This window comes from Dromiciops gliroides, chromosome 1 (assembly GCF_019393635.1).
Source record: "Dromiciops gliroides isolate mDroGli1 chromosome 1, mDroGli1.pri, whole genome shotgun sequence".
NCBI classification, from domain to species: Eukaryota; Metazoa; Chordata; class Mammalia; order Microbiotheria; family Microbiotheriidae; genus Dromiciops; species Dromiciops gliroides.
Genome location: NC_057861.1, coordinates 613,050,689 through 613,065,606, shown reverse-complemented (window position 1 = coordinate 613,065,606; position 14,918 = coordinate 613,050,689). Strand labels below are relative to the sequence as shown.

General features: G+C 39.6%; 1 protein-coding gene across 1 annotated transcript in view; it reads right to left on the bottom strand.

Moving 5' to 3' along the window:
• Positions 1-14,918, bottom strand: part of PRUNE2 (prune homolog 2 with BCH domain) — a 338,542-nt gene that overhangs the window by 257,532 nt on the left and 66,092 nt on the right. The window contains exons 2-3 of the mRNA XM_044001558.1: positions 2,988-3,092; positions 2,482-2,684 (exon numbers count right to left, since the gene is read on the bottom strand). Coding sequence (XP_043857493.1) covers positions 2,482-2,684; positions 2,988-3,092 — 308 coding nt within the window. The remainder of the gene's footprint in view (positions 1-2,481; positions 2,685-2,987; positions 3,093-14,918) is intronic.

The following is a 14,918-nucleotide window of genomic DNA, read 5'->3' as shown; positions in this document are numbered from 1 at the left end:
AGATTACTTGCTGTCTTGGGGAGGGGGAGAGGGAGGGGAAGGAGGGAGAAAAATTTGAAACTAGAAATCTTATAAAAACAAATGTTGAAAACTATCTCTACATGTAACTAGAAAATAATAAAATACTTTTATAATTAAAAAAAATATCAGACCAATCTAAGAAAATCCTACTCAAAAACGTCTTTTCTGAAAAAGAAGAATAATTCAGGTTCAACATTTCTTAATACTTGGCCACAATAGAAGAAAATACATCCACCTTCCCATATGACTGCTGTATACCTTTACCCCTGTTTGGCAGAACCACTGAATCTCAGAGCCCAAAAGAACTTCAGAAACCACCTAAGCCAACCCATTTCTGAGCAAGAATCCTGTCTACAATAGCACCAATACATTGTTATCCAACTTTTGCTTAAATACTTTTAGTAAGGTGGGGGGGGGGATGAATCTCCTGAGATAAACTGACCCGCTTTAGGTTAGATCTAATCATTAATCCATTTTTCTTTACATCAAGCCTAAACCTGCGTCACCCAGCTGCTCCTAGTTCAGTCACCTGGGACCAGGTAGAACAAGCCCAATCACTCATCCATACCTGAAGGTGTTCTTCCTCTCCCTCCCCCATCCCCAAGTCATTTCAGTCTAAACATCCCCACGTTCTTCAATCCATCATTATATGGCCTATCCTTGAGGCCCTTCAACCATCCTGAGTCTCTTCCTCTGGATGTTCCCCAACTTTTCAAAGTCCTTCCTCAAAATGTGACACCCAGCAATGAAGATCCTGCTCCAGATGGAGTCTAAACAGGGCAAAGCACAAGGAGGCAGCCACTTCCGAAGCTCTGGACACTACATCTCTCTTTAATGGAGCCTAAGATTGCATTAACTTTTTAAACTGCCCTGGCTTTTCAAGTCCCAGCTAAAATCCCACTTTCTGCAGGAAGCTTTTTCCAATAACCCTTGATTCTAGTGCCTGTCTTCTGTTGATTATTTCAAATATATCCCTTACATAGATTGTTTTCTACATAGCTGTTTGCATGTTCCTTCTCTCTCTCTCTCTCTCCCTCTCTCCATCTCTGTCTCTCTCTTTCTGTCTCTCTTTCTATCTCTCTCTGTGTGTCTCTCTGTCTCTCTCCTTCCCTCTGTCTCTCTGTCTCTGTGTCTCTCTATCTCTGTGTCTCTCTGTGTCTCTGTCTCTCTCTGTCTCTGTGTGTGTGTGTCTCTCTCTGTCTCTGTCTCTGTCTCTCTCTGTCTCTGTCTCTCTCTCTCTCTCGCTTTCTCTCTGTCTCTCTCTCTCTCTCTCCTTCCCTCCCTCCCTCTTCCTCCCTTCCTCTGTCTATCTGTCTCTGACTCTGTCTCTCTGTGTGTGTCTCTCTCTCTCTCTGGCTCTCTCTGGCTCTTTGTGTCTCTCTTTCTATATCTCTCTGTCTCTGTCTCTCCTTCCCTCCCTCCCTCTGTCTCTCTGTCTCTGTCTCTCCATCTGTGTGTGTGTCTCTCTCTGCCTCTCTCTGTCTCTGTCTCTCTGTATCTCCCCCTCCCATTAGACTTTCAATTCCTTGAGAGCAGAAGCTGTTTTGCATTTCTTTGTATTCTCAGCACTGAGCACAGTGAGTGGCACAAAGCAGATGCTTAATGGAGACAGCTAAGGTTGTGCAGTGGATAGAGCACCAAGCCTGGAGTCAGGAGGACCTGTGTTCAAATCCAGCCTCAGACATTTAGTAGCTGTGTGACCAGGGGCAAGTCACTTAACTTTGTTTTCCTCAGTTTCCTCATCTCTAAAATGAGCCAGAGAAAGAAATGGCAAACCACTCCAGTATCTTTGCCAAGAAAATGCCAAAAGAAGTCAGGAAGAGTCAGACAAGACTGAAAACGACCAAACAACAACAAAACAAAAGGTGCTTAATAAACATTTACCAACTGACCGAATGTCACACAGTTGATTCATACTGAGTTCATTGTCCACTAAAATCCCCACATAATTTTCAGGTCCCTCATATTTTATATATGTGCGTGTGTGGTGGGGTTAATCCATATCTAAAACATTATCTCTACCAATTTCATCATTAGATTCACCCCCATATTCCAACCTCATTAGTCCTTCTTGGCTCTTGATTTCGTTTTCCCTTGTGTCTAAAATTATCTCTAGTTTTGTATCTTTGCAAATTAAATAAGCAAGAAGAAACTGGTATCGTGTGTGTGTGTGTATGTGGTTTGGTTGGTTGGTTTTGGCTTCTCTTTGTATAACAAGCACTTAATTTAGTGCCTAACCTATGATTTGTCTTAGACTTACACCTTTATCCATGTCCTTTACAAAGCTATTAAAATTTTTTCATGAGCATATACAAAAAGTGATGTAGAATTTTACTTCTCCTCAACTTCTTTGCTAAATTAGTCATACAGAAAGTTAGCCAAAAAAATCTGTTTCTAGAGCTGTTTTTAAGGAAAGACATTAAAAGAAATTAAATATTAATCTCATTGAGGCTACCATACCTGGCCAGCACATTGTTGTTAACAAGTGTTAATGATAATTTCCCTTCCTCATTTAGATGATGCAGATTAATCTCATCTCGGAAGATGTGAAATGATTCAGAGATATTTAACTCTTCTAAAATAAACCTTGTCTCAGTGAAGTAGTTGAATTCCGTTCTTGGTATATTTAACACTGGCAAGCACAGAACACCAGGAGGACTGACCTGTCACACACACACAAAAAAAGACTTTCGTCAGTCAAGAAAACTATTTAAAGGGGGGAAAAGTGCAACTGAATTTTCAAAAGTTATAGGCAGATTAGTGAGGAAACAAGAACACTCAACCTCACAACACATTTATGAATAAACTATATGGCATGTTCATGCTTTGCTTCCTGGGCCAGTAAATCAGGATGTGTAGAATTAGAAACTGTTCTAAGAAGAAATGTTAATCACATATTGACTATAAACTAATGCAAACATATGGCTTTGGGATAACATTTGGAATCCTGGCTTTTTCTTTTTTACCTTGTCTAGAAAGTAAGCATAGGTGAATGCAGAAATAAGTGAATCCAGATCACATGACTTATGTCCAATAACCACGTGGACTTTTTCCAATCGTTTGCTCCGATTCTGAAACAAATCCAAATTTAAAACAGTCATTTTTACTTGTCAACATAAAAGAAAAACATGTCAGCCTTTTCCCCAGTTCCCACCTCCAAAAATCTTTCTCTAGTTCTGTTGACAGGCCTTTCAGAAGTTCTTTGGAAACAAATTAATCTCTTGATTGTACAATGGAAAGCATGAAAAAGCCCATCAATGGGAAATATTAATACCATTGAGAAGACTGCATTCTCCAAATTCTAAAAGGTGATGAGAACACCATAGGTCTCAAGTAAGGTTTACCACAATTTGCTGCCAAATAAAGGAAATGTGACCCAATTACCATTTTGCCAGAAAATATCACTGAAATGATGGCTGACTTGGACTTCTAGTGAACTGAGGTCCTTTATTTTAAAAACACATCCAAGTGACACTTTGCAGATGTTTGACTTTCCTGCCATCTCTTTACCAACCACCATGATGCACGGACCAGAAATCAAATCCTTGAGTATTTAACCTGAATCATCCTTATAACTCCTGCCCTGGGGGCTCTGTTGCCTTGTTCGTTGTGGCTTCAGTTGCCCATTACAACTAGGCTCAACTCCAGTCACATTTCACTCTACTCCTCAGCCATCTCCACAACAAATGCCATGTCACTGTGCAGATACCCTTCTCCTCCCACCTCCTTTCCAGTTCTAGAATCATAATCAAATCAACTCTGTCATTGCTCCTGGGAAAAGTATGATGATTTTCTCTCCCCTATGGCTCCACACACACCCCTAAAAGCCAAACTATTCATCTCACTCTAGCTACTACTAATATGGACTATCTATCTATCCATCCATCCATCTATCATCTATCTATCTACCTACCTACCAAACCATCCATCTACTCACTCCCACCCCTATCTATCTATCTATCTGTCTGTCTATCTATCTATCTATCTATCTATCTATCTATCTATCTATCTATCTATCTATCTATCTATCTTTTATCTACCTACCTATCTACCTATGCATTCATTCATCCATCTATCCATCTATCTACCTATGCATCCATCCATCTACCTCCCCATCCATCCTTCCATCTATGTATAGATACATACTGACCATATATACTGAATATATGACCATATGAATGCCACATAGGTGATTCATACTGGGCTTGTTGTCCACTAATACACACACACATATACACTGACTATATATACACACATATGTACATACACATACATGTTATGGATACCTATATCTATGTATGTATATGTGAGTGTATGTCTTTCCCATTAGAATGTAAGACCTTTGGACCAACAAGCTGCCCTTGCTTTTGTATTGGTATCCTAAGCACTTAGCACAGTGCCTGGCACAGAGTAAGCAGCTCATAAATTCTTTTTCATTCATTTATTCATTCAGCTTCTTCTCAAATGTGCATGTGAATACATGCAGCTAGATCAAGTGTATTGCATTTATCCACCTTGAAAACAGAAGGGATTTTGCTATTTGACATTAATTTTGTCCATGGTTCTTCAAGGCCTATGCCAGTACTTCATCATAGTGGGATGGACCTCTGGGTTCACCAATGTTATGCTTCTTTTGGGGCGATTCTCACATGTTCTACAAAGCTGGGTAAGATCAGAGATAGAGAACTGCAAAAGACTGGAAAGGCCATTTATAAAGCCCCACATGTTATCTTATAGATGAGGAAGTGAAGGCCCAAGGAAGTTGACTGATCTGTCATGGTCACATGGGTAAGTAAATACCAACTTAAACCTAGGTCCTCTGACTCCATGCACATTCAGCTCTCTTTCTACTGCAGCAGACTGCTTCCCTACAGACTCCAACCCACTGGCCCACTTCCTCCAACTTCCTAATGAGCAGAACCCTTTATCATACCTCTCACCACCAAATGGCCATGGCCATTCACACCAATTGGATAAGCAGAAAGTTACCAATTTCCTGTAAGAAAGAGGGTCACTGGGCCTTACCACCTTCCCTGTAGGGTCACTTTACCCTCTGACCCTTTGGTTCTCATCATCTGCTCTGGTACTTCGCCTTTAAAGAATCAGGCATTTCCATCTGACTAAGAAGTGTCCCTGGGTCTTGCCTTATTTGTGGCTTCACTCATGGGAGAAGCAGGTCCTTCTTTATACAATGCAATTCCTATATGTATTCTCTCCCCCAATGAGAAAACAAGCTCCGTGGATGAAGAAGCTGTCTCAATTTCCTACTTGTATCCCCAGGGTTTAGTATAATGCTTGGCACGTACTAAACACTTCAAAATGCTATTACATGTGTTCATTTATGCCATCCATCTAGTCATTAATAAATGTTTTAAACAGGACAGGGACAATCACAAATTCCTGGCACACTCCACTAAAGATTTCACTCCAAGTTAATTCTGAACCATTAGTGACTAATCTTTTGGTCTTCTCATTTAATCAGTTCCAAAACCATCTAAATACTGTTTTATAAGTCCCATCTATCCATTTTGTCAATAAGAGTAAACACTTTATCAAATGGTTTGCTAAAATCTAGGTAAACTTTATCTGCAGCAGTCTCCTAACCTATAATATGATATGATATGATATGATATGATATGATATGATATGATATGATATGATATGATATGATAATCAATAACCCTGTCAGAAAAGGACATTAGGTTAAGTAGACATGACCTGCTCAGAGGCATACTGGTTATTTGTGACCACTGTATCCTTTTCTATAGGTTTGTTGCCTTTCCTTTAATAATAAGTTTCAAGAATGTTGCCAGGGTATTGATCTAAACTTTGTAGCCTACAATGTATTTTCTTTTTTAAAAAATTAAGCCACTTCTCCTTTTCTAATCCTCCCATATTTTTTCTATATTCCACAATCTTAATTTTTAAAAGATGTTCCTATATCACTTTCATTTCCATATGTGTGTGTACACACACACACACACACACACATACACACATCCCTCCTCCCTCTCTGATTCAAGATCTTTCAAAGACCAGTGACAATGTTTCAGTAATCGTATCTGCCAGTTATTTTCAGTAGCCTACATGTTTGAATTCATCTAGTGCAACTAAGTTCTCTCTTCCTACTTCCATATTTATCTTTTGTTTCAACTCCCTATTAGTCATTTTTGTTCTCTGTTTTCCAGTCCAAAGGTCATTCTCTTTGTCAGAGAAAAAAAAGCAAAATAAACATTGAGCAGCCTCATCTTCTTTCTGGAGGGGCCTTTTGTGGAGGGGCCTGAGCTGCCCCACCTTCATCCGTCAGTTCCTGCTGCTGACTTTCTGAACTTTAACACCATGCCCCAGCTCAGATATCTTCCCTTTCTCGCCACTTTTTCAGTTCCCTTCCACATGTTACTTTCCCCCATTAGAACATAAACTCTTGAGGACAGGGACTATCGTTTTTTTTGCATACACATATTGTATGCATGTATATATGTATGTATTTATCCCCAGTGCTTAGCACAGTGTTGAACACTAGAAAGTGCTTAATAAATGCTTGTTGCCTTGCCATTTAAGGGGGCTGCTATGCTACATGGTAGTACCACAGTGCAGAAAGACAGGGAAAAGCCTTAAAAGCAGCTACCTCTATAAATTTATCATCCAATGCTATTGATTCCTTTCTAATAATAATAATAAAATAATAGTTGACATGTATATCATAGGATCATAGATTAGAGCCTGAAGGGACTTAGACTAATCTAATTCTTAGTTATACCAGTCTAATTTTTTTTTCATTTTACAGATCAGTAAACTGAGGGCAAGAGAGGTGAAAGGTCTTGCCTAGGTGACATAAGTAGTAAATGGCAAAGTTAGGATTTGAACCCATCTCCCCTGACTCCAAATGCAGTGTTCTTTTCCTTGTACCATACTTCCTTTGGCATCTAAGTGGTGCTATAGTACACAGAGCACTGAGCCTGGAGTCTAGAAGACCTGAGTTCAAATCCAGTCTCAGCCATTAACTAGCTATGTGACTCTCCATTTGCTTCAGTCTCCTCCTCAACTATAAAATAGGGATAATAACAGCACCTACTTCTCAGGGTTTTGTGAAGACCAAATAGGAGAATATTTGCAAAGTGCTTAGCACAGTGTCTGACACACAGTAGGCACTTAAAGAATTGGTACAAGGTTCTACAGGTTAGAGGCAAAGGTCATAGAAATAACTTTGCTACAGAGCCTATGTCTTATTTTATAATGTTATTCAATCAAACTTAGTCTACTGAGGAGGTATTTGATCAGTAGGAAAATAACACAATTCACACCACTGCCAGAAACTCTATAAGGCGTAACCCAATTCCAAAGCCCATTGATATGGGACTGTCTCTTTATTGGTGGAGATGAGGGACAGGGAGCACTTGGTGAAAAGCAGAAAGCTCAAGCTTTTACCAGTCCTCTTTGAGTCCCCAGGGGACTCATCAAGCTTTGAATCCCCAAGGGACTCTCCAAGCATTAAGTGGCTTTGGGTACTCCTGGCTCCCAGCTGCAAGAGAGAAGATGGAAGAGGCCATACTTCATGTTGCTAAAGCAAAATACTCTGGGAAAAAAACATGAAAGGAGTGGACAGTCTCCATCATGTCCCTGTTTCCAGCTTGCTACTCTAGAGGTTTCAGGGAGTTCTCCCCTTGGGTGAGATCTCTTTGTTGAGATGAGTAATTTTGTTCCCAATGAGAGAAGTCCTTCACTCTATATTGTCTGGTTTATATTCTCCTGTGGATACCTTCTCTGATTTCTGCCTAGTTATGATTTTGACAAATGGGTTTTTTTGCTATTTGCTTTGTGTATTCATTATGAAACTAGCACTAGACAGGGAAGATGTCAAGCCTTGGATACAGAGCTTTGGTTTCCTCCTTCCCCACAAAGCTGCATGGTAATCAAAAGTTAGATAGAACCTACTCATATCTCCTAGAATAACAATCTTTAAGGGAACAAAGAGATGATATACTTCTAGCTTGGTACCCCTCTCTCTGAGAAGAGCAGAGTGGCCTCTGGCACCCAATTCCTGCTTACCCTCCTAGCAGGAATAAAAGTCTCCTTTGGAGAAGGGAGTGGGAAGAAGAGTCTAGAGATTCTGCCTCCCTTTGAGCCACACACAATGACCAGCCCACTCACCCACAACTTTTATTCCTTACAAAAGGTAACTTGAACCTCCTCCCTGTTGGAAACCTTGACCCAAACCCCAGAAACTGCCATAGCTGGTCCATTTGGTTGAGTCATCTTTCATGGGCTCTAGCCTCTGGCCTTGATGCTAGGCTTTTTCAGTGTTTTCTTCTCCCAGGTATAATACATAGTCAAGTGTTCTGGAAGAACCTAATGGAATTTAGGTAAATGGAATTATATTCTGTTGCATCACAAGCAAATGCATTAGGAAATCATATTACCATAGAATGGCTTTCTTCCAAGAAATATAAAGGTCTTAACAGACATTACCTCATTTCTGCTCCCAAAGCTCTATGAGATGGAAAAGTAGTAAAACTAACAGGATTCATTTTCAGCATCCTGGACTTTTTTGCAGGGTGGTTGTTGTTGTGCTTGCTTAATATCCAGTACTTATGTTAACTAACTACCAGCCCATGGTCAATTTTTCCCTGACTACAAAATACATTTTTTTTTTTTACTTCTCACAATAAATACTTACAAATAGACTTCCCTTCTTTGCATCCTGTTCCTTCTTTTTTTTCCCATCTTCTAGCCTCCCTTCCCTCTTTGTACCATTGAGAGCTGCCTACCTGAGGCAAGCCAGAGGTCCATGCCATCAGTCCACTGAGCGGCTCACAAGCCATCTTATTGTCCTGTAATATTATTATTTAACAGTTTGGATTGGGAACCACTGCATGTGACTATGTTGCTTTCAATATACCATGAAATGAATAGGTATATGGGGATGAGGTAATGAATAGGAAATGTGTGTGTGTGTGTGTGTGTGTGTGTGTGTATGCAAAACAGAGGAAGGCTTTGGACTTATCCATAAGATCAAAGATGCAGATATAGAAAGAACATGAGACTTCATCTAATCCAATCCCTCATTTTACAGATAAAGAAACGGAAGCCCTGGAAATTTAAGTGATTTGCCCAAGGTCATGCAGGTAATTAGCACCCAAAGCAGGATTTGAATTGAGGCCCTTTGACTCCAGAGCCAATGTTCTTTTCGCTATAAAATGTCACTGGGCTGGATCCAGAAGCTGGCTCATACTCAAGAATTCACAGGCACAGCTCCATGTTCAACCTTTCCCAACAAACAATACCCAAAACAGTTAAAGTATTTGACTACATGAAAATAGGAAAATTTAATAGTTGCAGTTACTTCTTTCTTTCTTTCTTTCTTTCTTTTTTTTGAAGAGAAGGAATGAGATTAGACAAGAGTTAGGTGCATGAACTAGGAATGGCAAATTCTCCTCATTCCAGAACACCAGGTTTTCCATAAATGAAAGGGCATTGTTACTCTTCCACCTCCCTCTGAAAAGTTTATCCCACAGAACTGGACATTCCTAAGGTGAGTCATATTGTCTTTGTCACCACCCATCTCATTTCTCCTTTCCATCTTGTGATAAATCTTCCTCCCTAGCATCCAGGCCTTAATGCTCTTCCTTGTCTAATCAAGGCTCTCCATTTTACTGCCCCACCCAAGTCCATACTTCCCAGGTGGCGAACTTCATTCTAGAGCTTTCCTTTCATTAATATTAACTTTGCCTGAGTCCCATTCTCTGATCCCTCCTCTTTGCTAGCAAATTGAACACACTATTCTAGGATGTCATATTAACGGATGCTAAATGTGCTGCCTCTGGAAGGAATATATATGTACATATATACTCATCTTTATTTTAAAAGGGCTTTCTGGAGGTTATTCTAAAAGAGTTGCTTTAATGGTGGAAATGATGTTAGGAAATGCTATGGGAGCTCTAGATTCTCCTTGACAAAGCAAGGAGATCTATCACTTACTTTACTTATCTGAGCTCAGAGGCAAATAATAATAGCTAGCATTTATATAACTCTCTAAGGTTTGCAAAGTACTTTACAAATATCATGTCTTTTATCCTCACAACAACCAGGTGATGGGCAGCAGATTCTAGGGAGAATAACTGGACCTTAGTGATACTCTTCCATTCTGAGGCCCCCACACTTGTTCATGGTGGACACTAGACAATCATATCTCAGGTGGAACACAAACTACTAACAAGTACATTCCCATACCCTGGAGTTACCCACCCAACCAAAATGATTTCACTGTTTTGTACACTGGAAATGACCTCCATATAAGGTTATAGACAGAACCTGGGATCCCTATTGGCCAGTTGCCTTCTAATCCTTTTACCATCCTAGATCAATCCAGAACCAGCATCCATATTATATTACATGAGACAGATTTATCATTCCAGAATAAGTAAGGTTGTGTGATACATAAGATGGATGAACAAGGAACAGAAAGGAAGCCAGTTTGGCTGGACCATAGGATACATGTAAGGGAGTAATATAGAATTAGCCTGGAAAGGTAATTGGGTCTAGGTTCTGATATAGATGATAAAATTCTAGGAACTAGGGAGAAGGGGATAGAAGGGAAACAGAAAATATTAATAATTGATATTTCCCCTTTACATAGAGATTGTCTTATTTGAGTCTTACAAGAATACTGGGAGATACGCACAATTTTTTTTGTTTTGTTTGTTTGTTTGTTTTGCAGGGCAATGAGGGTTAAGTGACTTGTCCAGGGTCACACAGCTAGTAAGTGTCAAGTGTCTGAGGCCAGATTTGAACTCAGGTACTCCTGAATCCAGGACCGGCACTTTATCCAATGCGCCACCTGATACACACAAATTTTATGCCAATTTTCTAAATAAGGAAACTCATTCTCAGAGAAGCTGTGATTTGCCAAGCTGCTAATTGTCAGAGGTTTGATTTAAACTCACGTCTCTCCTGACTCCAAAGTCCAACCCACTTTCCACTATACCATACAGCCTCTTAAAGTTCAAAACCTAATAGTAGTGGTATATAAGAAGCAAAGAAAACTCTGATAAAACGACAACTGAGAGAAAGTGAATTGAGCATCCAGAGCCCTATACCAAGATCATAGAACCCAGAACTAGACAAGACCTTAGAGTCCAACCCCCTCATTTTACAGATTAAGAAACTGAGGACTCCCCCTCCCCCAGATAGGGCAAAATGACACAAGTAGTAGTAGACAGCTGGAATCCAAAACCCAAGTCTTTTGATTCTTAATCTGGTACTCTTTCTATTTACATTGGAATTTTTTAAAAATGCTTTTTAAAAAATTTGTAATTTTCTATCTTCTAAAATAAGATGGCCTACTAAAGTTTGTTTTTATATGTGTTTAAGGCCATTATAATGCCAAAATGTTAAAAAAAAAAAGCTTTTCATTTTAATAAAAGAGAACTTATGAGGAAAGAGTTATTTTGCACACACATACACATACCACATACACAAAGGCAGCAACAAGTAAGTTGTAAGCAGTAAGACTGCTTCCTGGGCACCTCCATGACCCCAGACACAGGCTTTAGTCACTGTCTAGTTCTACGTTCCCAGGAACTGGGACTTGTCTATACCCAAGTACTTCACATCTAAAGTTCCAAGTCACATGTTTAGATCAGTGGTCTCATCTATGGAAGTTGCTGATATAGTTATTTAATTTCTCAAGGCATCCCCAACCTGCCTTCCATAGAAAGCTATTGGGCACATAGTTCTCTGTAAATTCCTGTGCCCTAAAAAGGATTGTTCTTTGAGATCTTTGTGGCACCCACTGGCATAAATGGAGACAGACACCCTGAAGAGTCCAAACCCCCTCCAAAGAAAAAATATATTTGGGAATCTTAAATTTAGACCATGTTCAATTTAAGAACAGAAACCTCAAAAATGAATAAGCCCCCATAAAGAAGAATCTTTAGAAACGTTAAACCACATACACGCTTATTGAAGTATATTGAAGACCACAAGGGAGAAAGTGCCCTTTTTTGGCATGATGCATTTAGAGTCCAAGAACCTGGGTTCAAATGCCCACCTTGGCAATTACAACCCATATGACCTTGGGTAGATCAATCACTTTACCTCTCTGGGTTTCAGTTTCCTCATCCATAAATTGAGGGAAGTTGAACCACAGGGCATCTAAGCCTCCTTCCAGTCTAAATCTCTAATCTATTATATACAAAATATTACCTCTTCTACTTTCATTTTTTTATTACATACTACATGCAACCACTGTACCATACTGCCTTACTCGAGGGGATGAAATCTCCCAGTACAAGATGCTGCTGAAATTGCCCATCAGTCAATCCATTAGCATTTATTAAGCACATATTATATGTCAGGCATTGCATTAGAAGCTGCGGATATAACTACAATGAATGGGGAAAACAAAACAAAAACAAAAACCACTACTTGAAAGGAGCCTATCAGCACTTGAAAGAAAAGCTGGAAAGGCAACTGATGGTCATTGTCATTCACTTAGCAGCATATGCCTACCTCTTAATACAACCACCCTAAAGTGGTTTCAATTTAGGCAGAAATGACAATAAGGGAAATGGAGAGGAGAAAGATGTAGCTGTAGTAGCAGGATAACAGGAAAGTGAGAGGGGAAGTCTAGGACCTATCCCATTCTCTTAGGGAATGAGAACTATTGATGCCTCCTTATTTCAGCCCTGCCTTTTATCATGGTTCTGCAACCACTGACCCTCAGACCCCTTTCATAATTACCTGATTCCCTGAGCAAGGTTTTAATCCGCAAAGAAAGATTGTTGCAAATTAAAGGAAGTTCAGAGGAGTGAGAAGTCATATAATCCATGAGAGAGACACAAGTTGCTGCCTCTGAGGAGAGAATCTGGCTTCCCGTTCACCTAGCCCATGTTTATTTAATTAATGGTAATAAGTGGTAAGGAGAAGCTGGACCATTTTATCCTACAAGTTACTCATTAACTCCGCGTAAATATTAATCTAAGCATTTACCAGAAATGGTAAATTCACAACACAGGCTTTTTATATGATTATATTACAGTAATATGTAAATAGTATCAATTAATATGGCATATTGATATTCTTATATTGAATTTCAATTTATCATAATTTGTCCAGTTTCACCAGCAGTTTTGACTGATGTATGCTATGACACAACATCCTAGGAGAATTCAAAGAAGATGTGGGAGTAAACAGCATCAAAATTAAGATAACAATAATTAATATTATAATAACCAAAAAGTAATCATCCCTCTGCTAGATGACATATGCACTGTAATAATAATAATGATAATGTAATGAAAAGTACATTGGTTTGGGGGTCAGGAAATCTGGGTTCAAATACTCCCGCAGTGCCACTCATTACTCAATTGGTCAAATCAATTCCACTCTCTGGGACTGCATTACCTCCTCTTACAAAATGAAGGTGTTACATTTAATGGCCTCCAGGGTCCCTTCCCACTCTAGCATTTTTATAGAATCCTAGATGAAGAGCAAGATGGCACCTTGTGGGTAATTCAGCCCAACCCCTTCCTTCATTTTGAGGATCTGGAAAGTGAGGCCCAGAAAGGTTGTGACTTGCCCAGTGTCACAAAGCTAGGAAATATCTGAGATGAAATTCCAACCCAGGCTTTCCTGACTCCAGGTCCAACCCACCATCCACTAACCACAGACTGAGTCCCTTAGCCCCTGAGTCTCCCTTCCCCAGCTCAATCAGCTTTGTCTTTATCAAGCTAGACAATCTCCTCTCTCTCTCTCCTTTTAAAATAAGTTTTATTGATGACTTTGATTTCTACATCTGAGTCATTTCTGAAAATAACCCCTGCCTCTCCTACTTCCTAGAACTGAACCCTCTCTTCTAACAGTTAAGCAAAAATGGAGCTTCTCCTTACCACTTATTACCATTAATTAAATAAACATGGGCTGGGTGAACGGGAAGCCAGATTCTCTCCTCAGAGGCAGCAACTTGTGTCTCTCTCCTGGATTATATGACTTCTCACTCCTCTGAACTTCTTTTAATTTGCAACAGTCTTTCTTTGTGTATTACTGACCACATATGACATATACAACACTGCCCTACAAATTCCCCACTTCTTTGCCAAGAGAAAGGAGGAACATTCCATTAACTACAAAGGAGGAAGTGTGGCAAGATGGAAAGCCTCTGGAGCCAGAGAACCTAGGTTCAAATCCTATTTTTGCCACTCTTCATGTGAAAAATGAGAGCATTGGAATAGCTGGTCTCTGAGATTCCTTCCAGCTGGGAACCTAAACCCTAGAACTGCTAGTCCTCATTCAATTACTCAGATGTTGATTTCCTTCTAGCGATCATTTCAGTTACACTGTTGGAGTCACTGTATATATTGTTCTTCTGGGGGAACCCTTTCCTTTAGCATTTTGTTTTAGAAAAGAATAGACAGGATTTTCCTGAGCCTAGTCCAGTTCATCCATAGTGATATAAACATCTCAGCCCAAGGCAATCTAGCATCTCTTTCTATGAGATGCATCCATGCCAAAATTTGTTTCTATACTTCCCGCTACAGTCTCCAAGACTCCTTGAAGTTCTTCTAAGTAGCCTTTTATGATACCAAGAATTGTTCATGATAGGAGAATATACTTTAATGGAGCATGAATCAATAATTTACACAGATCTCTCTCTTTTTCTTAAACCAAGCCTGACAACTCACTAAGAGAACAGAGAATGTGAGAACTGGAAAGTCCTTATAGATCTTATACTCCACTCTTATCATTTGACAGAGGAGGAAACTGAGGCTCACAGCTAAATTATTGCCCAGTGTCATGCAGCTAGTTAGTGACAGGGTCTAGACTATAATAAAACTTGGCCTACTGAGCCTTAATTTAGTGAACTTTCTATTACCACACACCAAGACTTTTTTTTTTTT